This window comes from Microtus ochrogaster, chromosome 4 (assembly GCF_000317375.1).
Source record: "Microtus ochrogaster isolate Prairie Vole_2 chromosome 4, MicOch1.0, whole genome shotgun sequence".
Classification (NCBI taxonomy): domain Eukaryota; kingdom Metazoa; phylum Chordata; class Mammalia; order Rodentia; family Cricetidae; genus Microtus; species Microtus ochrogaster.
Window position 1 is genome coordinate 45825969 of NC_022011.1, and position 24403 is coordinate 45850371.

The 24403-nt window shown below is 48.3% G+C and overlaps 1 protein-coding gene across 1 annotated transcript in view; it reads right to left on the reverse strand.

Moving 5' to 3' along the window:
• The window catches only part of Gpr107 (G protein-coupled receptor 107), a 64642-nt gene that overhangs the window by 20222 nt on the left and 20017 nt on the right, over window positions 1-24403 (reverse strand). Inside the window, exons 6-14 of the mRNA XM_005346105.3 lie at window positions 21901-21938; window positions 20079-20135; window positions 19857-19961; window positions 19356-19489; window positions 15204-15279; window positions 13967-14040; window positions 13227-13344; window positions 9965-10095; window positions 7124-7167 (exon numbers count right to left, since the gene is read on the reverse strand). Of these exons, the coding sequence (XP_005346162.1) occupies window positions 7124-7167; window positions 9965-10095; window positions 13227-13344; window positions 13967-14040; window positions 15204-15279; window positions 19356-19489; window positions 19857-19961; window positions 20079-20135; window positions 21901-21938 (777 nt within the window). The remainder of the gene's footprint in view (window positions 1-7123; window positions 7168-9964; window positions 10096-13226; window positions 13345-13966; window positions 14041-15203; window positions 15280-19355; window positions 19490-19856; window positions 19962-20078; window positions 20136-21900; window positions 21939-24403) is intronic.

Here is a 24403-nt window from a genome sequence, read left to right on the forward strand (position 1 = left end):
GGGAAGTACACAGTCTCCCATGAGACACTAACTAGTTAAAGGGAAGTACACAGTCTCCCATGAGACACTAACTAGTTGACAAGAAGTACACAGTCCCCACATGACAGGCGAGGTAGGACAGCAGAGCAGTCTAAGGCTTGATGAGCACAGCTCAGGCCACCAAGCTAGAATTCAGCAAAGCCTTAAAAGCAGCCAAGGTTTATGCTGAAGCACAAAGCCAGGCCAGCAGTCAGGACCAGTGCATGCTATATGTGGTCTGAAACATGACATCTCTTAAATGCCTAAAGTACCCGGGGGTGGCAAACTTTGTCTGTGCAGGGCAGGAGAGCAGATGTTAAGCTCCGTGGACCCTCAAATCCCCGTGACTACCCAACTCTGCCGCTGCAGACAGTCATGGCTACAGTCAAATACAGTATTATTTATAAAAACATGCGGATACAGCTGAGTTGTTACGGTTGTCTAGTTTGATCTTCAGCACCCATAAAAATGGGCGTGGTGGTACATGTCTGTGATCCCAGCACATGGGATGTGATGGAGGCACATGGATCGTAACTAAAGCACAGCATGATCCAGTGAAAACATGGGCAAATGATTTGAAATAACATCTTCCCAAAGAAGATACACTAATGGCCAAAAGCTCCTGGAGTCCGGACGGCGCCACTAGTCACCAGCAAATGCAAAGGGAAAGCGCATGAGGCAGCGTCACCCTCGCTAGGAAGCTGCAGCTACTGTCTCACGGCTGCACAAAGCCTGCTCCATCGCAGCAGGCAAGGCACGGTGGCAGTGTCGCTGGTCACTGTGTCCGCAGTCAGGAAGCAGAGACAAAGGCTGATTTAGCTTGCTTTCTCCTTCTTACACAACCTGAAACCCCAGCACAGGGTGCCCCACATTTAGAGTAGATCTTCCCACCTCAATAACCTAATCTAGATAATCCTCACAGGCGTGCCTGATAATTGTTTCCATGGTTAAACCTCCATCTGTTGTGGCAAACAGACACCCGGAAGGAGAGTCTCAGTGAGTCTAGGTCAGGTTGGCCTGTGGCTGATAACTGATGTAGGAAGACTCGTCCATTGTGGGAGGCACCACTCTCTATACAGGAGGTACAGAGCAGTGGAAGAGAGGGGAAAGCTAGCTGAGAAGAAGCACGTAAGCAAGGATCTATGTTGATTCTCCTGCTCTTTAGAGTGAATGTGCTGTTTTAAGTCCCTGCCATGACTTTCCCCAATAATGAACTGTAGCCTGACACTGTAACCCTAAACTTCTTTTCTACCTTTCTAAAAGCTTCTTACTAGGATAGGTTTTACAGCACCAGAAATGAACGTAGAACAGATGGCAACAGAACAATACAAACAAAAATGGTCTATGAATGCACACCCCCTGGGTAGGCAAGTGCTGAGCACTGAGAGCCTCAGTTCAATCCTTGACACACACCAAAAAACCTAGAAAGTGCCGGTGATGATGTGAAAGAGTCAGAATCCAACATGGAATCCGGGCAAGAATGTATAATGGTGCAGATGCTTTGGCAAACAGATACAGGAGGACCATGAGATTCGATGCCTTTAAGCAGATACAAACAACACAGCAGACCTAAAAAGGTATGTGTACACCCAAGCCCACCATAACCAAAAGGTGACAGCAACTCAAATGACCCTTGACACATGGATGGTGAGTGAAAAAAGGTGCATACATATAATGCGGTATTAGTCAGCACGAAAGAGTCAGGAAATGCAGGCCCAGGCTTATGATGTGGACCAACTTTAGGAAACTGTGCTAAATTGAAGAAGCCAGACACAAAAAGGCAAACAGTGCAGACACCACTAACAGGTCCCAGAGCAGCCGAATTCACAAAGGGTGGCGGTGGTGGTGGAGCCAGGGTTAAGGAGTGGGAGGGCACAGCTTCAGTTTGGGAAGTTAGAGAATTGGCGATGGACGGTGCTGACAGCTGCACAACCATGGGAACACCCAGAGCAGCACAGGACTGGACACTCAGAAACAGTTCAAGTTTACCAGCCACTGGGGGGCTAGCACATCTCAAATAAACACAAGTGTCCTGGGGTAAGCAACATTCACAAGGCCCCAATTCTGCCTTCTGAAGTTGTGCCCCTGCCTGCCTGTGATGTCACCTACCAGGTGGAACAGTGTGACGCCATGCATCAGGTGGAGCACAGTTTCAGTGACCGGCACTGCTCTCAAACACTGAAGCACTTTTAAATCAACTACACACTGGTAGTGTTCCTTCTGCACGCCCTGGAGGGTTTGAAGAACTAGGACACTGGCTCATGTGACAGCCGTGAACCCTCCTATGCTGTACTTTGTCCTCAAAAGCACAACTTGTATCCAGCAATAAACACTGCCAGCTGTTTCCTCTGTGACATGTTCACTTCACTCATTCCCGAGTGACACAGTGGCTGTCCTTTCTTCAGACTCGTGGCTTCTCACTCACTGCAGTACCGAGTGTCCTCTCCATCCTTCCACACTGGATATAGACAGGCACTGGGCCTGAGACTTGATACAACTACTTGCTATATCATCACAGACATTCTGAAAGGACACAGACCTGGGTCACCCCACAAGTAACGCCAGTAAAGAATTTGGTGGCTTGGCTGGAGAGAGATGACTGTGAGGTTAAGAGCACTCACTGCTCTTGAAGAGGACCTCAGTTTGATTCTCAGCATCCATGTGGCAGCTCACAGTCTATAGCTCCAGTTCCACGGAATCTGTTACCCTTTTCTGGCTGTCAAGGGCGTCAGGCATGTATATGGTGCGCGCACGCATGCACGCACACACACACACACACACACACACACACACAGAGGCAAAATACCCACACACAGAAAATAAAATATTAAAAATAACTCGGTGATTGTTGTGATGTGGGGCTGCTGCCCCATCAGGCACAGGCATCGCTGTTCAACCTGTCAGTGAGGAGCTCCATGTGGTGGTTTGAGTGCGAATGGCTCCCAGAAGCTCATATACTTATACGTGACTCGGGGCGAACTTTGAGGTTTCAAAAGCCCGTGCCAGGCCCAGGCTCTCTTATCCTCTTTGTCTGTGGATCAGGATGTCACTCTCAGCTGTTTCTCAGCACCACGTCGACATGCCTGCCACCATGCCCCCAGCCATGATGACAATGAACTAAACCTCTGAAACCGTAAGCAGCCCCCAATGACATGTTTTCATTTGTTAGAGCTGCTGCAGCCATGGTGTCTCTTCATACACAGTGACTAAGACACTACAATGTCAGACTTGAGGCCAACGTGACCAAAAGAGCCTGAGAGTGCTAAAATGACGTCCTAGGCCATGGTCCCTTTCTGAACATGGCAGCCACTCAGAACAAGGCCATGCCTCCACCAGCCTACAGCTCCAATCACACCCCATGTTTCTGAAGCACATGGAAAATGGAAGATTCTTTAGAATACTTCCTCTGCCTTTCCCTCAGGAACAGAAAGTAACAGCTAGAAGTAGGGTCCACCAATCAAGTTATGCAGTGTATTCAGAAGCCAGTCCTGTCAGGTCATGACGCCAGAGAGAGCTGGAGAGAGCAGGAACCTGGCTGCAGGTTCCAAGGCCAAGTGGTCAGCAAATCTTGGCAGGAAGCTGCGCATGGCCAACCACCGTGCCCCTCCAAGGCTACAGACTGCAATGACAACCCCCAACGTGTGGTGGGAAAGAAAAAGGCTCGGGCAGCTTCTCCTTAATGATTTCCTTTGCTCTTCCTCAAGTTCAGCCAAAGGGAACCCAGAGACAAAGGGTGCACACGAGCTCCACACACACTCCTTGGAAGCCATGCTGATCAGCATTCTTGCTCACACAGTCTGCACTGCACCTAAACATGCCAAAGTCACCGCTGAGGCCAGGTGACAGATCAATGGGTGACGAGATGAGGAGAGGCGGTGACACCAGGCTTTGTCTGACCACGCACCTCCAGAGGGCAGACCTTCCCACAGAGGGGAACCAAAGGTCTGGAAGAACATTGCCCGCCCCTTAGTCAGGGCCATATGGTGGTGACACACTGACCCTGACCTGTTAGCAGAGCGCTGGTCCCATGCTTCTCTGTGGGGACTTCCACTGAGGGAACATGGCTTCCTGGACTATGGAAGTTACTTTTCAAAGAACAGAGTGAAGTACACACTGTGGATCAGCTCAAAACCATCCTACAGAGATGACGCCTTCATTTTGCCTCTCACCCTCCTGTACATACACTTCCTCATGGGAAAAAGCCAGGCTGTTTTCATAAATGTAGAGGTCTCATACCGCCACCTAGTGGAAGATACAGGAATGACCTCCATGTGCCCTTGGTCTAGACAACAATTGTCAACTGTTGAGTCCTGACCCCTTCTCAGGAGATGCCTAAAACTATCTGCATATCAGATAGTTACAATTCATAACAGTAGCAAAACCACAGTTATGAAGTAATAGTGAAAATAATTTATGGCTGGGGTCACCACAACATAAGGTTTCAGCGTTAGGAAGGTTGAGAATCACCAGTTTAGACAGAAAATAACTTCTCCGTAGAGTCTCTTTATTGCAGAACCTGCTGTGCCATAGGCCAAGCCCTTTCTTGCCATCCTCAGCTAGGATCAGTGTGGGTGAATCATCACAGACCAATCTCCAGTCACACTCAGGGCCTTAAGACAAGATGGAGGACCAAGTGGGGAAGGCAGAGGCTAGAAGAAGCAGCGGAAGGAAGACGGTGGATTTTAATTTAGAAACACCAAACCAAGCAAGGAAGAAAGTTATGAGACCGGATAGCCAGTCCTACCCAGTGAGACCTGTCTCGAAAACAGGAAAGAAAGATAAAGGGCTGGAGTGATGGTGTGGCAGTTATGAGCACTGGCTGCTCTTCCCAGGTTCAATTCCCAGCACAAACATGGCAGCTCACAACCATCTGTAACTCACTCATATGCTATATGGCCTATCTGCAGGCAGAACAACACATATAAAGTAAAATTTAAAAACATAAACTGTCCCATCTGGATACACTGAGGAATGTCCCTATGCATTAAGTTATAAAAGCAGTAAGTCACCTTTTAATATAACATACACAAAACAACGAAACAACAGGCTCAGAACATCCCTAGCAGCCAGGCAGGCTTCCCCCAAAGCAGGGGCTTCCTCAGAACCCCACATCTACCTTGTTCATTCCCTCTGCTCCCTCTGCCCACTACAGGAGGCAGGTGGGCTTTTGCCCGGGTCTGGATGTCACTGGCACGCTGTCCAAACTGTCTGTACTATAGCTGCAGCTGAGGGCATGGGAGTGGGGGGGGGGCAAGTGTCAAAGGCTCCGGAAGGAAAGAGGAGAAAGCACATGACAGAGAGGTTGTACTTCAGCACTAGAGAGATCAAAGCTGGCACTGGGCACCTGTGGAGGCTACTGGGTAGTGACTAGGCTCTGACCAGGGCAGTCTCCGATACAGGGCTGCCCAGAGCTGCAGGGGCCTGGACAACTGTGTGGACTATTCTGGGCTCAAGCTGAACAGAACATAAATGACCCAGGGAGCACACTCAGGTCTTGAAGTGAAGTGAAACCTCAAAGTCAGGAGTCATGCAATTCAATACTAAGACATGGCAGAGAGGGAGCGCAGCTTCAGTGGCAAAGTCCATGTCTTGCTTCAGTCTCAACACCAAAACCAGAAAACGGGGTTGGAGAGATGGTTCAGCAGTTCAGAGCACCAGCTGCTCTTCCAAAGGACCCAGATTCAATTCCCAGCACCCACATGGCAGCTCACAACTGTCTGTAACTCCAGTTTCAGGGGACCTGACTCCCTCACAAAGACATACACGCACGCAAAACCCCAATGTACATAAAAAGATAACTAAGTCTTTTAAAACAAACACAAAACTACCCCCAAAGTGAAATGACATAAATTATCAAGCCTATGGAATTATTTGCAGCTAGTATATTATTTTCCACATATTATAAAATGAACCCATATTCTAACAAAAACAAGACAAAACGAAGGCTCAGAAATAAAACTCCGGAATGCAGTTGGCTGAGCAATTTCATGTGTTCCAAGAGCACTGTTCCTCCACCTGGTGGGCCAGTCCACAAATTGGTGCAGACCAGAAACACACCGGTCACTCCCCGCAATACAGAGGAAAATGCTGGGACACCAGGCAATGCAGAAGTCAAATAAACATCGACACACAGTGTGCTGCAGTAACCAGAAGGATGCTGAACACTGCTATCTCTACCCGTGGGACACAGCTCTTTGACCCTTCCCAGACCCCAATATATTCCACCAAGACAAGATTTTCTACTGGATTTAGTTTAGAAAAGTGGAGATCCTGGGCCAGGTGGTGGTGCACACCTTTATACACAGCAGTCAGGAGGTAGAGGCAGGCAGATCTCTGAGTTTGAGGCCAGCCTGGTCTACAGAGCGAGTTCCAGGACAGCCAGGGCTAAACAGAGAAACCCCGTCTGGGAAAACAAAACAACCAGGAATCCAGCTGAAGAGTGGAAGGAGAAAGTATATGAGCAGGGAGGTCAAGATCATGATGGGGAAGCAGAGACAGCTGACTTGAGATAGTAGGAACTTAGGAACTCTAGACCCATAGCTAGGGAGCCTGCATGGGACCAACCTAGGCCCTCTGAATGGGGACATTTGTGTGACTTGGTCTGTTTGTGGGGCCCCTGGCAGTGGGACCAAGATCTGTTCCTGGCACATGAACTGGCTTTTGGAGCCTATTCCCTATGGTGGGATGCCCCACCTAGCCTTGATGAAGAGGGGAGGGGCTTGGTTCTGCCTCAACTTGATGTGCCAGGTTTAGGTGACTCCCATGGGAGGCCTTATCCTTTCTGAGGAGTGGATGGGAGGTATGGGGGGGGGGAGAGGAGGGAGGAACTATGGTTCATATGTAAAATAAATAAAAATATAAAATAAGAAACAAAAACGAAACAAAATTTTAAATAATTTTTTTAAAATGTAAATATCACAATCACAATGGACAGCAGGACACAGGGCTACTGCCCCAGGCCTCCCTGTACAACTGTCTCTGTCTCTGTCACCTGGCACCTGCTTCCCCACCAAACCCCCAATCCCTGCCTGTCCTGTGCCCCAGTTCTCAGCAGGACAAATGCCAGTGCAGTGGGGGGGACACAAGGGAGCACAAGGGAACTTGCCTTTTCCATCTGTGGCCGAGGCTTCTTGTAAATGTCTGATTGACCTAAAAATAATCATGTGGAGAGCAGAGGTTAGTAGAGGAGCCTGCATTCTCTTCTATTTCTGGCTCTAGTAGCTTGGGACCTGAACCCCCACTGTAAACCAAAAGGGTCAGACCAGATGACTGGACAGCACCCTCCCTAACACAAGAGGTCTCTCTCTGCCAGACCACATTTGGCCATTTATGGTATTCAAGCTGAGATGAGGCTGCCCTCTGCTGGCAGAATCCGGGTCAGCAGGAGGGGCAGTGGAAACACCCATCATAAAACTTGGCTCTCATTCCCTCAGCCACCCTATCCCTAGAAGACAGTGAACATATTGAGCAGCCCTGTCAGGGTGTAGTGACCCGAGAGAAAGCCGTTGCTGATTCCTAACTGAGGTCTAGCAGCTGTGCAGGTCTAGGCTTCACGTAAACTCACTGCACTTGGTAAGATTTACAGCTCTGGAAACGGCCGTCTCTGGCAGCACTGCAATAAATGACCACCATCACTATGCTCCAGGAAGGGGATATTAACATTACTAAAGATGCCATGAAGCCAGGCTCTGTGGTGCATGCCTGCTATCCCAGCACTCAGGAGCCCACTCACAGTGAATCCCCACTCAAGGAACAAGACAAACTAAAAAAGACTTGGAGCTGCAGGCACAGCTCACAGCCACAGGGGAAAGCCTGCACTGAGCAGACAGACAAGGAAGGACAATGGAGGCAGGCCAGGGATCTACAGGTGGGGCTCCTGGTCTAATGTTGACCCTGTTATCTACAGATAAATCACACCTGAAAACCTCAGCAAGGTACTGCCCCAAACTTCATGAGAAAGTGAACACACGAATACTATCAGCAGAAAGATGGTTTATGTTGCTGTTGAACAAAGGCTGGCTGAATCAAACGTTTCAGAAATTCAATAGTGCTATTTATTTGTAGTTATATCTTGATGTGTACACCCTCATGTGGAGGTCAGAGAACAACTTGCTGGTACTGGTTTTCTCCTTCCCTCATGTGGGTTCCAGGGATGAAACTCAGATCATTGGGCTTGGCAGTTACTGAATCATCTCAGTGGCCCACTGATGCTGCCTCTTCTGTGTTTATTAGCATCTCATCTCTTGCAGCAACTTTTAGGATGTGCACCATAAGGAATATCGCCATTGGGTACCTTCTCAGTGCATGATCAAGTGACAAGAAATGACCACTGGTGGCTTGGTGGATCTATACTTGCAGTGGTTTAAATGAGAATGTTCTCCCTACCCCACTCCCCATAGACACATACACTTGAATACTTGGGCCCCAGTTGGTGGAAGTGTTTGGGAAGGATTAGAAGGTGTGGTCTTGTTGGAGGGGGGTGTCACAGGAGATAGGATTTTGAGATTGAGTTAGCACTTTCTGCTTTCTACTTACAGATCAAGATGTGAGGTCTCAGCTACTACTCCTATGCCATGTCAGCCTGCCTGCTGCCATGCTCCCTGCTATGATGGTCATGGACTCTTAAACAGCTGAAATCATTAGCCCAAAATAAACTCTCTCTTCTATAAGTTGCCTTGGTCACGGTATCTTATCCATGGCAACAGAAAAGCAACTAAGACAATGCTCATCTGGGACCCTTGTACTTTAGTGTTCCAACAATGACAGCCGTTAAGAATAGGACCTAACTCCTGCTTCTCAGCAAGGTCTTTACTACCTGAGAACAGCCCTGGCCATCCTGATGGTAACAGGGCAGGATGGTAGGGCAGCTGAGGAGACTGCATGGTAGTGGTCTCACCCCAGTTTCTTTTTTCGTGAGACAGGATCTCATGTAGCCCAGGCTGGCCTCAAACTTGTTATGTAGCAGAGGATGATCTGGAACTTAGGATCCTTCTGCCTCTACTTCCTCCATGCCAAGATTACAGATGAACCGCACTGCCTGTTATATGGTACTGGGGAAGGAACCCATGGCTTTAAGCATGCTAGGCAAGAACTCTGCCACCAAGGCCACATCCCAGCCCTCCTAGTTCTCTATACCAGCAGCAGTATTCATATATAACATATATAACATGAATACTTATCTTATATAAAGACTGGGGGGGGGTGACTCTAACTAGAACCAGGATCTCAATAATTATAGTGGCTGGATAGCATACCCGACAACCTTAGGATTCTGGAAAGCACTGACTTACAGCAATGGATGCTGCCAAAGAACACACCTCACTCCCTCAACATTAACAGAGCATGAACTGCACTGGAGAAGCTATGAGCCAGACACAGGATGAGCAGGGAGCTGTGTTGTCATCAGCCTGTTCTTTCCACCTGACCGCACTAACATAGCAACCTGCACCTCTCTGCCAGGACTCACGAAGACTGTCCTCCTCATAGGGCACAGTAGTGACAGCTCTTTTCACACAACTGAAGCACGAGCTGGAAGCCTGGCATTTCTGGGTCGGAGAAGTCACTCTCCGGAGCACTAACCCCTGGGTGGCCTGAGAACAAGCACTAGTTTTATGTCGGAGTCTGTTCTCATTTTCCATCTAAACCGGCAAGAAGAAGGATTCTCCTACTTAGCCCTTACCAAATTCTGGCGGACATCTTACACTTCCGCTAAGCTTTCCCTTCTAGAACCTCTCGACTGGGTTAGAGCTGGGCCTTGTGGCCTATGGGCCAGACCAGCTCTACTGAAGTCCCCTGGTGACTCTCAGTAGCTAAGGCCTGGGGTATTGTGAAGTCCCAGAATCCCACCCCTAGCTGTTATATGGGGCAGTCTGGGGTCCACGGGGTCATCTTTTCAGACACCCATGTAAGTCTGGCCGCACGCCTGCTGCCTTTCTAAGTCACTTACCACACCACTGGGAAGAGGATGGCCCCGCAGCACAGCAAGTCAACCAGGAAGAGAGAGTCCTTCCACAAGCCATACTCGGTCGTGCCTTCCTCGGTAGACTCTATGATGATGTAGGCCACATTTGCCAGCACCTACAACAGGAGACGCCAAGGCATAAGTGGCTATGACAGTGGCCCAAAGCGGGAAGCCCCCCTGTGACTGCAGGGCTACTGTCACCCATAAGCCCCTTGAGAGCCTTGCCTCTCAGCTCACCAACCCCTGAACCTCTCAGGCCTGTGACAGGTTCTAACCGCTGCTTGACTTCCAAAGTGGGTACAGCTTACTCCTGGTCCTCTGCTGGGCTACAGAAACCTGAGCCTTCTCATACGGTAGTTTGACTCCCTTGTACTGCCATGGTGAAGAAATTATGTTAAGAGAGAAACCTCAGCTGTTTCTCCTCTGTCCCATCAGGTCTGCCCAGTCCAGGACACAGACTCAGTGAAGACTACAATATCCCAAACCCCAGCCACCAAGATTGCAACTAGGCCCTAGGTCAAGCCTACCCAATAAAGATACTCCCCAAATCCCTGGCCCCCAGAATGGAGATTTACTACTTGGTGTTGCTTCAAATCATTAAGTCTGGGGTGGTATGTAGCCATGGGTAATGGGAACACTTTGCCTTGGCACCCAAAGCCTCAGGCAGTCCCAAAAGCTACTAAGCAGGTGGCACTTCACATCCCACAGCCAGGATTCCAACCCTCCTCGGGAACAACAATTCTAAGTGGCTGATGCAGAGAAGAGAGGTTGGAGCAGCAGGAAGTGTGGATATGAGACTGCTCCACTCCTCACATGGGCTAGCCAGTCTGGCCCTATCCACACAGCCCAGCCTGAGGCTCATCTGCCTCTTGTCTTGCTTCTATTTCCACAACTGAGGCTTTGCCTTGTGATTTTAGCCCCACCCTCGGGCTCTCAGCAACAGTGAAGAGTTTTCAGCTGGCTTAATTAAGAAGCCACTGTGCATCAGGGAAGTTTCTGGTCTGTGATGCTTCCTCCAGAGAACCCACGAGCTGTGATGCAGAGATAATGAGGCATGTTGAGGCTGGAGAGAGCACAGCAGCTAAAATGCTTGCCAAGGAATCGTGAAGATCAGAAGTTGGATCCCAGCACCCATTTAACAAGCCAGGGGTCCTGAACACACTGTAACCCCAGCTTAGAGTGGGACGGAGACAGGACAATTGTTGGGCTTGCTGGTTTCTAGCCTAGTCTATAAACGCAACCCAGTTCACACAGACTGCATGAAAGGCAGTGTGGAGCCATGGCCCACAATCCTCTTCAACACCACTTTACTCACTCCTGCTGCAGGTAAGGTTGGGGCGGGGCTCAGCAGGGTGTCTGCCTTGCCTGTTCAAGGTCCTGGGTTGCTTGCCACGTACCACAAGAAAAAACAAAGGAAAAAGCAAAGAAACTCTCTGGTATTCCTCATCGCAAAAGGAAGCTGCTTAGACCTTGGTCAGGACCTTCCCAGACCAGTCCCATTGTCTAAACACTAACTTCCTTATCTTTAGTTTCAAACATCCTTATTTCCTTGGGGTGATATTCAATGTGGCCTGTGTGTTCACCTTTAGGAGTCAGCAGAACAGAGGGTTCTTCATCACACCCAGCTCAAGTCGGGGGAGGAGTCAACGGACAAAACAGCCTGAATCTGCCAGAGGAGCGTGAACATCCCAGAGTGCAAGGAGAACTCAGGCTCTGCCATGATATGTAGGCCCATATTTCTACATGGTGTGACAGCCAAGCTTTTGGGCCATGGTTAGTATCCAAAGCAGGCACGTACCCTTCCAGACAGGCTGTGGCTCCCCTAACAAAAGCTCAGGATACGCTGCTCCTTTGCTTTGTAATTATGCATATGCCTAAAAAGAGGTGTCAATTTCAAGCTAGTGACAGTGCTGCAGACACTGTAGTCCTGCTACCCCAAAAACAGAATGTTAATGAACTTCCACCTTGGTTTACCTTGGGGGATAAAAGGTGTTTGCATAATAAACATGAGTGATCTTCAGGATCTGAATGAACCCTGAGACTCCCTTCCAACACTGCTGTGTGAAATGTGTCTCAATTATTCCCGTGCCTCCAAGCTGGTCCAGAGAGAGAAAAATAGTTTATGTTGGGGCATCGGACCCCAACAATGACACACCCACCAAACCATGGCAGGGCACAGAACCCCATCTGCCTGGAGCTGGCCCTGGTGGTCTGGTCACTAGCAGACCTTAGCCTGTCTGGTTCCTCTGACAACAGTGTCACAGCTGTCTGTGACCACATTCCTTCTCTTAAACAACCAGTCAAGCTTCATCTCCATTACAAGACCCTTCTAGACCATTCTGAATGTTAACTTTCTCCCTGAAAACCTACAACAACTGGTTTAAGCCACAGGTCTGGTGCTAACCCACGCTTCTCCCTGCTAGTTGAATGCTACCAAGCAGCCAATCAACCCCCAGAGATGACCCGGACCTGGAAATTTCCCTCTTCCTTCCTCTCCTGCCAATCACATCTATGCTATGGTCTTTTTTTTTTTTTTTTGGTTTTTTCGAGACAGGGTTTCTCTGTGGCTTTGGAGCCTGTCCTGGAACTAGCTCTTGTAGACCAGGCTGGTCTCGAACTCACAGAGATCCACCTGCCTCTGCCTCCCGAGTGCTGGGATTAAAGGCGTGCGCCACCACCGCCCGGCTTATGCTATGGTCTTAAACGGGAGGAGCTGACCTCACCAAAGGCATGGCTGTGACCAGGCAGTTGGGAAGAGGTACCTGGCCGTGTTGCCCTCAGTTCCAGTCTCTGCTTCCTTCGTGGACTGCTGGTGTAAGGCGAACCACAGGTCCTCCAAACACAGGGTAAGTTAAAAAATGTCAGCCCTATGGGGTTGATCACCATGCAGGGTATGTCCACCCCGTAGGAAAACTCTCTGAAGCTACTCAGTTCTGCAACACTGGAGGGCACCTGAGCCCACTCAGGAAGAGAACCCTTCTGCTACAGGAAGCAGAAGGCATGAGAGCGTTTGTTCCTCATTTCTCTGCAGCTCTCTACCACAATCGAGGATGCTCTCTGTCTGAAGAAGAGTAGCCACCAGGACTTCCAGCACACACCTGATGTCAGTCAGAAAGGGAGCCCCTACCTGCAGTCTGCAATGGTAGAAGCTCAGGACTCCAACCGAGCTGACTCCCTACAGACATGTCTGGAGCTGAGTCCTGCCCAAAGCCAGGGAGGACTGACAAGTCAGCCACAGTTCTAGTACCTGCAGCGGGATGACGATCATGAAGATCTTCTTGTCTTTATCAGACAAGATGTGCTTGATGAAGGCCCAGCCAGTGCCGATGAGAGCGATGGTGATGAACAGCAGCGCCCCCTTCAGACTGGAAGACAGAACATTTCACAGATACAACCAGGCCCCACAGACTCCAGTCCTGTCGGTCACTCTGTCAACTCATTCCATGGTTCCACACACCCCCAATCTCTTCTTCTTTTCTTTAAGATTTATTTGTTACATATATGAGTGCTCTGTTTGTATGTATGTATGCATGCCTGTAGTTCAGAAGAAGGCATCGGATTCCATTATAGATGGTTGTGAGCCACCATGTGGTGGCTGGGAATTGAACTCAGGACCTCTGGATGAGCAGCCAGTGCTCTTAACCACTGAGCCATCTCTCTAGCCACCCAATTTCTTTTTATTTATTTATTATTTTTTTGAGACAAGATCTTACATAATCAAAGCTAGCTCAAACTTTAACTCAAAATGCAGTCAAAGATGATCTTGAACAAGTCCCCTGCCTGTCTCCACCTTCTGAGTCTAGGGTCATGGGTGTGCACTACTACACCTGAGTTCTACAGTGCTGGGGATGGAGCAGAGGGAGTCATTCATGCCTGGCAAATACTCTACCAATGGAGCCACATCCCCAGTTCTAGCCCGTAAACATCTTGGAAACCCTTTCGTGGTGCATACACTAGTACCACTGTCTTGTGGGCCTGCATACTTACAGATGAGTTATGTAGTACACAACAGCCCAGCCTTCAATCGGGAAGCCCTGCGAGGAGATGTAGTGATAGTCGATCTGAAATCAAACAGCTGTGTTTCAGAAAGGTTGTGCCATGCACCTCAGTGTAGGGTGAATCAATACATGACTCCAGGAAACCTTGGGATGGGGACTGGGTTGTGCCCGCCCACCCCACTGTCTAATACCTCCACTGCCACGTCATCAGCAAGTACACCAGTGTGCTAACACACTTAACTGAGAAAAGTTGACAGAGGCTTAAAAGACCCTAACACTTGGCTCAGGTCACTCTCTTAATTTACATTGGCAAATGTTCTCACTCCCCAGTCAAACATGCTGTCTCGAAGTCCTACTGACTTCAACAATCTCCAAGTTTAGACACTTGGGACCGCCAAGCATTGGAACTTATGAGGAAGACTCCGGCAGGACTGGGAGAGCTGGCCATGGCAGACAGCCCTCATTTTCTAAATGGCATCTAGATTTTAAAGTGGCTTAGGACCCTCCCAAGAATCTGTTAACTTATATCCAAAGGGGTAATTACCCAAGTAACTGTCACGCCCTGTTGTTTTAACTGGGTGCATTTTTGCTTTCTTCTATGACTCCATTTTCAAGTGTAGCAGGAGAGCCAACCACATGCACTTTATACACACCTTGCGGACCCAAAATCAGGGAAGCCGTGATCTTGGCTCCACAGGCAAGCTCATTTTGATGTGCACTAGTTCTCAGTTCTTGGGCTCCTGACCATTGTAAGATTTGTTTCTTTCCTCCAGAAAGTTTACTGATACTGAACTTCACTGGCAGGAATACAAGGATGCCGAGTAAAATGAGGGGAGTCCAGCAACGACCCAGCAGGGAGCACAATGTCTCCAGATGACAGGAACATGCGGGATGTGTGTTTGATGTGCACAGAGACCTACATTTGTAATCTCAGCACTCAGGAGGTTAAGCCAGGAGAATCATGAGTTCGAGGCCAGCCTGGACTACAGAGTGAGATGGTCTCAAAAACAGTAAGAACAAAAGCCAGTGTTCTGGAGAGACTGTGGCCTGTAAGTAGGTCAGGAGGCTGAGTTCACTGGCCCCATGGCCAGTTCTCTGCACAAGGGACTCTATGAGAAACACATTCTTTCCCTCCTCTCCCACCTTTCCTCTGCCTTCTAACTTATTTTCCCAATGAGGTATGCACATCCTTCACTTCATAAATGACCCCAAAGTCTAATACATACTGCATGGAACACCAAAGAAAGAGACTTGGTGAAAGGAAGGGCCGCCATCAACCAGTGAATTTTAAACACATCATTCCTATAAAAAGAGAGAAGAAAGAATTAGAAAATTCCACTTCCCAAAGGCAGCCACAGGCACTTTTTTTTTTTTTTTTTTTTTTTTTTTTTTTGAGACAGGATCTCTCTGTATATAGTCCTGGCTGTCCTGGAACTCACTGTGTAGACCAGGCTGTCCTGGAACTCACAGAGATCTGCCTCCCTCTGCCTTCCAAGTGCTGGGAATAAAGGTGTGTGCCACTATGCCCAGCTTCATGAGATACATTTCTAAGCAAGCAGCAAGTACAACCTGAGCAAACCACAAACATGAAGTCATTTTTGTTTCTTTCTACAAAGTAGTTTTTGCCAGTAGGAACGGCCTCAGATGAGTCTGTGGTGGTTTAAGTGAGAAGGGTCCCTATAGTCTCATAAGGTTGAATACTTGGTCCCTAGTTGGTAAACTGTTTGGGAAGGATGAAGAGGTGTGTGTGGCCTTGTTGGTGGATGTGAGTTCTCAGCTGCTGCTCTGGCACCATGCCTGCAGATGCCCTGCTCTCCACCACGATGGGCATGGACTCACCCTTAGAAACTGCCACCCTCAAGTAAACTCTCCCTCTGTAAGTTGCCTTGGTCATGGTGTCTTATCACAACATTTCCAACACAGTCTAATGCAGTTGACTGGGAGCTACACTACAGACAGGCAGGATGGCTGCTGAGGCGTGCTAGGATAGGCATCTAACACAGCCTACCACCTTGCTCCCTGGAAACCACACCGAGTCAGTCACACAGGAATAAGGAGGGCAGTCCCAGAGACAACGTAAAATCCCAAGGAAGACAAAAAATGAGATATAACAGCAAATGTCTGAGCCCAACACAGAAGGTCTGGGAGGTGGCCATGGTAACAGGTGAGGAGAAATTGCCATCATCATGCCCTTCTTTCCCACTTACCAGCCCAGTGGATAAAGTCCCTACCCACATCTCCCCTCACAGGCTCCAGGCCACCCTTGGGCTCTGGGCATTAGACTCTTCCTCCTGTGTCTACCCCCACCCCTGCAGGTAGGAACTCCTGGCTGTTTTGGAGAAAAACAAAACTCTCAAAGTATACAAAAACTTGAGTAAGAGTCTAGGTCATGTGTACACTCTCTCACATCAAGACATTGGCAGCACCAGACCAGTGAATATCACATGGAATAGGAACAGTGTATTTGCCACCATGAGGGGTAAACCAGTGTAGCAGACAAGAGAGTGCACAAGGAAGATCCACACATGCATAGAAGCTTGATGGAAGAGAAAGTGATCCAACTCCATGGGAAAGGGCACACTGTTATGTGATTGTGGTGGCAGAAAATCACCTGGAACTACACACAGAAGAAAGTAAAGCTGGATTCATTGCCCACTTATCCAGAGGGATTCTAGAATAGCTCAGCCCTGAATGAAACACACCTTGTGACCTGGAGTAACAAAGGGCCCCCTTAGATCCAAGAAGCACTACTGTAAAGACAAAATTAGACAGTGGGGCACCATCACAATCAAAACCCTCATTCAATAACACACACTGCTGACAAGCCGAGTGACAAGAATCACCAGAGACAAAACCAGCATATGGAGCTAGGGAAGGGGTCGGTCTAGAACACGTAAGAGTTTTGTTCATGCAAAGCAGCCAGATAATAAGAAAATCCAACAGGAAAATATGCAAACAATATAGGCCTGCAATGATAGTCCCTAGCAAGAACATTCGGAGACACAGGAAGTAAGGCCCAGCAGTTACACACACCAGACTGGCACATATCAAGAGGTCAGCTGTGGTAAGAGGATGTTGACAGGGCTCAGGATCCCCTGACAAAAGTGGAAAATGGTGCAGCCACATGGTGGGCAATCCAACAACAACGCAACTCAGCCAGAGCAGGCCACAACCCTGTGGGTCTCCACTCGGGACTGTTCCTCAGAGGACAAGTCCTAAGGAGATCTCAGAAAGTAGGAGAGCAGGTTATCCAGCACTGTCTGGGCAGCAGGGACAGCAGCAGCCTATGAGACTCTGGATGCAGACACAGCAGAACAGCTGATGGAAAAGGCAACACCGAATTTACACAGCTGCCTCTGCAGACAACACTTTGGGTACATTCCTTACAAATGTCCCAAAGTGTATAGTCAGCATATTAGGGTTACTTTCCATGGTTGGGGAAAAGTGGGTAAGGGAGAGGAAGTAAGGGGATGGTTACTTGGGAGAGGAGCATGCACACAACAATAATGAGACCATACCACACCATAGGCTGATGCACACGGGACTTCTGGGCTCATTTCCTGGGTACTTTCCTGTTCTAGAGACCACTTACTTGAAGGTCAAAAAGGAAGTCAAGGCCAGAGCAGCCTGGGGGAGGGGAGGGTGTTAGCCAGAGTGCAATACTGCCCACTGTGAAAGGCCACTCTCACATCCTGTCAATGAAAGGCTCTGAAACCATGGCAACCTGGGCCTGTCACTGACTTGGCCCTGATGACCTTCATCTCTGAAATGGCACAGCTCTACCTCAACAAGCCTAGGACGGCCGCCAACCTCTAAACACAGAAAATCATCAGTTGCCAGCCCAGCCCTCCTCGCTCACAGTCGGGTGCATGGCATGGTAACCCTGAAAGGAGAGGCAGGCACCAGCAGGTGGCCCTGGCCTCCAGCCCCAGTGCAGTCAGGCTGGCTCTCACATCTACTCTCTGGGCCTCAGTACACTTATGTGACAAAGATGTCTCATTCTTTCCAGGTCTATGAAGGTAACAAGTGTCTGTCCTAAAACTCCTGGCAGCCCTGGGGGGTCACATGACTAAGTGAAACACAAACTTCCAACCTACGGACATCCACATGCTATGACATGGAGATGGTTTAAGTTGCATCTTTTTGATGTGTACACATCCACACAAAGTTAAAAGTGTAACTGGCACAAAATAGGTCAGCCCCACTTAACCACAGATTTAAAACCATAGCCACTATTTTATCCAAGTGAGCCAAGACAATGACATTGCCACTGCTGAACAAAGGGAAACGAAACACAAGGAAACACAGGCAAGTAAGGGGTCTAGAAGCACCTCATTTGCATAGCATCCTGATGGGACAAAGACACAGAGCAGAGCTAAGGACATAAGAGGACCCGCAGAAAGAAGGGCAATCATTACTGCCCCAGTTTTGTAGATGAAGAAAGAGACACAGTGAAGAGAGCTGGACAGGAAGCCACAAGCCAAGTGTGTGCTGGGGGAGAGCCTCAGTGCACACATACAGGTCAGAGGACAACTTGCCGGAGTCAGTTTTCTTTTTCTACCACACAGAACCAGGGGACTGAACTCAAGTCATCATTAGGCAGCATTTAAGTCATCTTGCCAACATGCAGACCTTTTTAGAAGGGCCACATCCAAGACTCTGAGTGCTGTTAAAAGGCACTCAAGACTTCCACCCCGTGCTCCAGGAAGGGGGGGTCTGTGCACCTAATTACCATGTGAGTTTTGGGTAACATGGTGTATCAGACTTGCACACACTAAGTCTAGGGGCCTTTTAATGCTTCACACTATTTTGTTCTAAGATTTCTGGGCAGGAAGACATAGAATCCATACCTACGTAGCCACTCCCCTAAAAAACAGAGAACAGAAAGTCAGAGCCTCGGGGCTTTAGGACAAAGGTTCTGGTGAAAGACAGATAGACTCTCAAGGGTTTTTTTCCGGGGCTCAAGCTCCAGGCAGACAACAGAAAGTCCAGGGAGGCTTTGGGCTGAAACCTGCAGAGCTGGAGGCTTTATGCTTCCACTTAGGCAGTGGCATCCTCACTCACTCCTCTCAAGACGGATCGCCCGGAAAGGCACGACCCAACATACTCCCCGTGAAGCTCCCTGGGCTAGTGTCTCTGCTAGGCAACACTAGGCCAGTGCATCGTGTTTGCTTGTGTGTTTACACTAATATTTGGATAAGCTTTCTAAACAAAACACTAAGAGTCAGTCAACAGTGCCGTAGGCAGTGCCTCTCACTAGCCTCTAGGTCTCGGGGAAGATACTCTGGAAGATGGCAGGGCTGTTCAGTGCCATCTCCCCAGGGGCAGAATCCAGCAGCCTGAAACATAACAACTCTCCACACACACAGAGCACTTACCTTCGCTTCCGAAGGATATGAATCCAGATGGTCCCAGAAAGGAAGAAGAACAAGGCCATGGAAACGTACAGTTTGGGGAGAGGAATCTCCCCAGCAGAGAGGAAGCTGTCAGGGTTCTTCTCAGTGATGACAATCTGCAGCCAGCGGAAGATGGATCCTCTTAGACAGCACCCACTCATAGGTGCCTCACTGAAGCTTGAGGGCATGTGTGTCAGCGGGTAGCAAGCAAGCTGCTTGTTACCCCACCCAACGCTACACTTTCTTCTTCACGAGTCCTCTGCAGGAGCACCCTACCCACTGCAGGGTGCTGACAAGCCCCACTTTCTCAAAGTGGCATTTACATGCCCTCAATGGCCAAGGGGGAACAAAGCCTGCTTCAGCCCAGCACCAAGACCAAAGCAAACAAAACAAAAAACCTCCCCAGAACCCACCCTGTTCTTCCGGAGAAGCAGATGTCTCACACTGATAGCACCCCTGTGAATGCCCCATGAGGGTACTCACATTCAGGCTGAATGACACCTGCTCAGTAGGCTTGTTGCTTGAGCATTTGTGGAAGTAAAGACTGTATAGGCCTTCCTGGTCATCAGTGCTGATGTTAAAAAAGAACTGGAAGTGAAGAATAAAGAGATGCTCACAGCCTCGGTCACAGCTCCCAGACTCAGAAATAAGTTAGGGACCTCAGCACACAGAAATGGGAGTAAACTTTACTCCAAGGTGACATACCTGAAACGAAACTGCCCCATCATTCTTATGAATTGAGACGGATGTCTCTGCTGTTGCCTAAAAGACACAACAATCTGCTTCAGGCCAAAAGTGACAGAAAAGAAACTTAGGAAGATCAAAGCTAGTTGGGGGCTGAGAGCTCAATGATTAAGACCACTGCATATTTTCTGCAAAGGTCCTGGGCTCAATTCCCAGAACACAGCATCTCACAACTGACTACAATTCCAATCCTAGAGGATCTGATGCCCTGTTTTGGCCTCTATGGGCATTACATGTATATAATACAGCTTGTGCAGGACCAAGGATGCTTGCTGCCCTGGGCAGAGCAGAAGGTCCCACCTGGAATCTGCTCCAGACTTGAAATACCAGAGCACTCTCTTCTGCACAAGCCAAGAGATTGACAGCAAGCCATGGAAAGAAACCAGCTACACACACATAGGAGCAGGAAAAACTCTGATGGTTGTGCTGAACAAAGGCAAAGGAAGAACACACCCTGTGTGGCTCATTTCCATAAGGCCCCTAAAGCTGCTGTCTACTGTAGCGACTGTTTCCTGGGCACAGGATGAAAAAGGAGCATGAGAAGCCTCTGAGATGGTGAACACATCCACCATCTTGACTGGCAGGTCAAATGTAAAATGTATTCTTTTTTTTCTTTCTTTTTTGGTTTTTCAAGACAGGATTTCTCTGTAGCTTTGGATCCTATCTTGGAACTCACTCTGTAGACCAGGCTGGCCTCGAACTTAACAGAGATCTGTCTGCCTCTGCCTCTCAAGTGCTGGGATTAAAAGTGTACACCATCACTACCTAGCAGTCAAATGTATCTAACTGTCACTGTAAATATGGACAGCTTATTGTCCAATCATGCCTTCACAATAGGTTAGAAGGAAGAAAACAAGCAAGCAAAGCCAGGCCTGGTTATGTGCACCCATGCTTGGGAGGCAGAGGCAAGAGGACCAGGAGTTCAAGGCCAACCATGGCTATGTAACAAGGTGAAGCCAGCCTGGGCTACAGGAGACCCTGTCTACAAGAAAATAACACAGCACCTTCAATGAAGAATCAGGACATTCCAAAGCAAACCCTTCTCTGCTCTTCTGTTCACTTCTGCGCAGTAACACCTCTCTCACCCCTTCCCTACCACTCTTCCATCTCCCCTCCCCCCACAAACCTTGTTTTACATTACAAAGCTCTAGGCTAGTCCAGACCTCAACCCTGTCTAATCACAGCAGGTCCTTTCTGGGCCTGAGCATCACCCTGCCAACCCTGCAGTGTTTTCAGAATCATGATATCCAATAAATATCTGATTAAAGGTTCATGACAACTTCCCATGACCTGGATGTCAGTACCCTGTACTGCTGGGGAGTATTATTTTCAGGTGTGTGACTTCTGTTTACCCTGTATTTGTTTAACTCAGTGAAGCTATGTTACTATGCCTGTCTAAAACACCTGATGGTCTAATAAAGCGATGAAGGATAGGCGGGGTTGGCAGGTAGAGAGGGTAAATAGGAGAAATGAGGAAGAATGAGGAGAAAGAGAACAAGGAGAGGAGGATGTCAGGGGTCAGCCACCCAGCCAGCCACAGAGTAAGAAGGAATGTACCACCTGTGCTACCCCAGGTCTGTCTTAGGGTGCACCCCCACTGCTAGGGCTTCCTCTGTGTTGTGCAATCCAGCATTCCATGTAAGTTCAAAATGGTTTCAGTGTGTTGATGCTGTCTCTCTAAACGCAAGCCACAAGTCATTCACACATACATGCACAGACGCACATTCATGCAAGCACACATACACATCCAGAGAAACTGAGCAGGAGAGAGGTCCATGCTTACCTTTGAATCCACTGTACTTCTTCTAGCCTTCGAACCATCTAGAAGCACAAAATTTAAAAGCCATCACTACCTAACTCACCTCACACATCAAACATCACAGTATCATTTGACAGGGCTCCAACTAATCTAATATCCCAGCACCAAAACAAACAAATTTCACAGCCTCCACCTCTTAGGGTCCCCACACATAATTACTGGCAGAAGCAGCAGCAAATCAAAGTGGCATACTGCAAATGTTACTGTGTCAATCATTACAGAACCAAGGGAAAGCCTCTGTGTAGATACTGTGAATGGCAGAGATGCCACATGGAACAACTCTGCATACTTTCTAAGTCAGCATGTTCAGAGGCAGTTTAACAAGCACCTGATTGGTGCGGTTGACTTGGACAGAATCTTAGTGTGGCTAGACTGTGTGTGTGCTGGGGATGATACTCTGCTTCTGCATGAGAAGCAGACTCTTCCTGGAGCTGCACCACCAGCCTGGACTTGCACATGTCTTACTGGCTTCACTTTTTCTTGCTGTTGGTTTTTGGGGTCCCCCCAACAGCAGTGTGTTAAGATTACTAGTGGAGAAAAATGACATAATTACATAAAGGGGGGGGTGCTAGAGAGATGGCTCAGAGGGGCTTGAGAGATGGCTCAGAGGTTAAGAGCACTGGCTGCTTCTTCAGTGTTCCTGAGTTCAATTCCCAGCAACCACACAGTGGCTCACAACCATCTGTAATGAGATCTTGTGCCCTCTTCCAGTGTGCAGGCAAACATGCAGACAGAAGACTAATAAGTAAATAAATCTTTAAAAAATAATAATAATAAAAAGAAAGAAAATAAAAAACTAAAACAAAAAAATCAAAAAGCTAACTATGGCTGGGGATGTAGCTCAGTGAGCAAAGTGCTTGCCTAGCGTGCACGAGGCCCTAGATCCCTAGCACCGTATGAAAATGAGTGTGGTAATGCACACCTGTAATCATAGTGCTCTGGGGTGGAAGAAGAAGAAGAAATTCAAGGTCATCCTAAGCTACATACAGAAGTCAAGAGTCAAGGCTAGCCTGTGCTATGAGATCCTGTCTCAAAAAAAAAAAAAAAAAAAAAAAGATCGTGGAACAGAGTGTCCTTAGGACAACCCTCCTGGGGAAGGCTGCTGTGGTAGTTCGAACGTAACTGGCCTCTGTAATCTCATAGTGAGTGGCACTACTAGGAGGTGTGATTTTGTTGGAGTGTGTATGGCCTTGTTAGAGGAAGTGTGAGTTTTGAAGTTTTCTATGCTCAGGATACCACTCAGGACTTTCATCAGTTGCCTTCCTGCTGCCTGCAAGCCAAGATGTAGCCAGTGCAATGTCCGCCTGCACGCTGCCCTGCTCCAAACCACAATGATAATGGACTGAACCTCTGAAACTGTAAGGGAGCCACCCCATTTAAATGTTTTCATCTATTAGAGTTGCCGTGGTCATGGTGTCTCCTCACAGCAGGAGAACCCCAACTAAGACAGTAGTTCAGCCCTATGACAGGAAGAGGGCTTCGTGAGCAAAGGGATCTGAACAAGCAGAGCACAGGCGTGGAACTGCACCTACACTCCAGTTCTTTCTATGATTCTTAATTTGTACCAACTTTTGACAAATCTAGGAAGAAATAAATAACGTAAGTGGCAAATGACCTTGAAAGAACATATATGAACCATTGGATGGGACTAACACACACACCAACATCTGGAGAGGGGTGCTGCCTTAGGAACAGCATTGAGTAAGGCCCAGGGCACAGCAGGTGGAAGCCAGGAAGCAGGAGCTCAAGGTCTGGTCATGCAAACTCCTCTCCCAAAAACAACAGAAAAGGAAAAACAAAATCCACCATGGTCTCTGCCTTTCCATTTTAGCATTTCCCTCCAAAAGGGTTTCCCTTCGCTGCACAGGCTTGCTCAGACGAGGCGCAAGTGCTCTTTCTGCCTCAGTCTCCCAAGTACTGGAACTGCAGACGAGCACAGGGCGCAGCACTTTAGATAAACAAACAAACAAAACAACCAGGTGTCCCAGTGTACTTCTGCATTCTGATAGATGCTGATCACCCACCTGATCTGGAATGGAGTATCAATATTCTCAAAGACTATTGTATCCTCTGAGCCAGAGAGTCCAGCTCCACTAACTTACCCTAAAGACAGCATTACACACACAAAATAATTTTTCTTTTTAAAAAGATTTGACTTAGATGTATGGTGGTGGTGCACACCTTTAATCCCAGCACTTGGGAGGCAGAGGCAGGTGGATTTCTGTGAATTCAAGGCCAGTCTGGTTTACACAGAGAAATGCTATCTCGAAAAACCAAAAGAAAAAAGAAAGACATCTTTGTGTGTGTGTGTGTGTGTGTGTGTGTGTGTGTGTGTGTGTGTCTGTCTGTCTGTCTGTCTGTGTGTATGCATACCTGTGGAAGCCCTTGGAACTGGGTTACAGATGTTGTGAACCAACTGATATGTGTGCTGGGAGGTGAGCTGCTGAGTCCTCTCTCTACCCCCCCC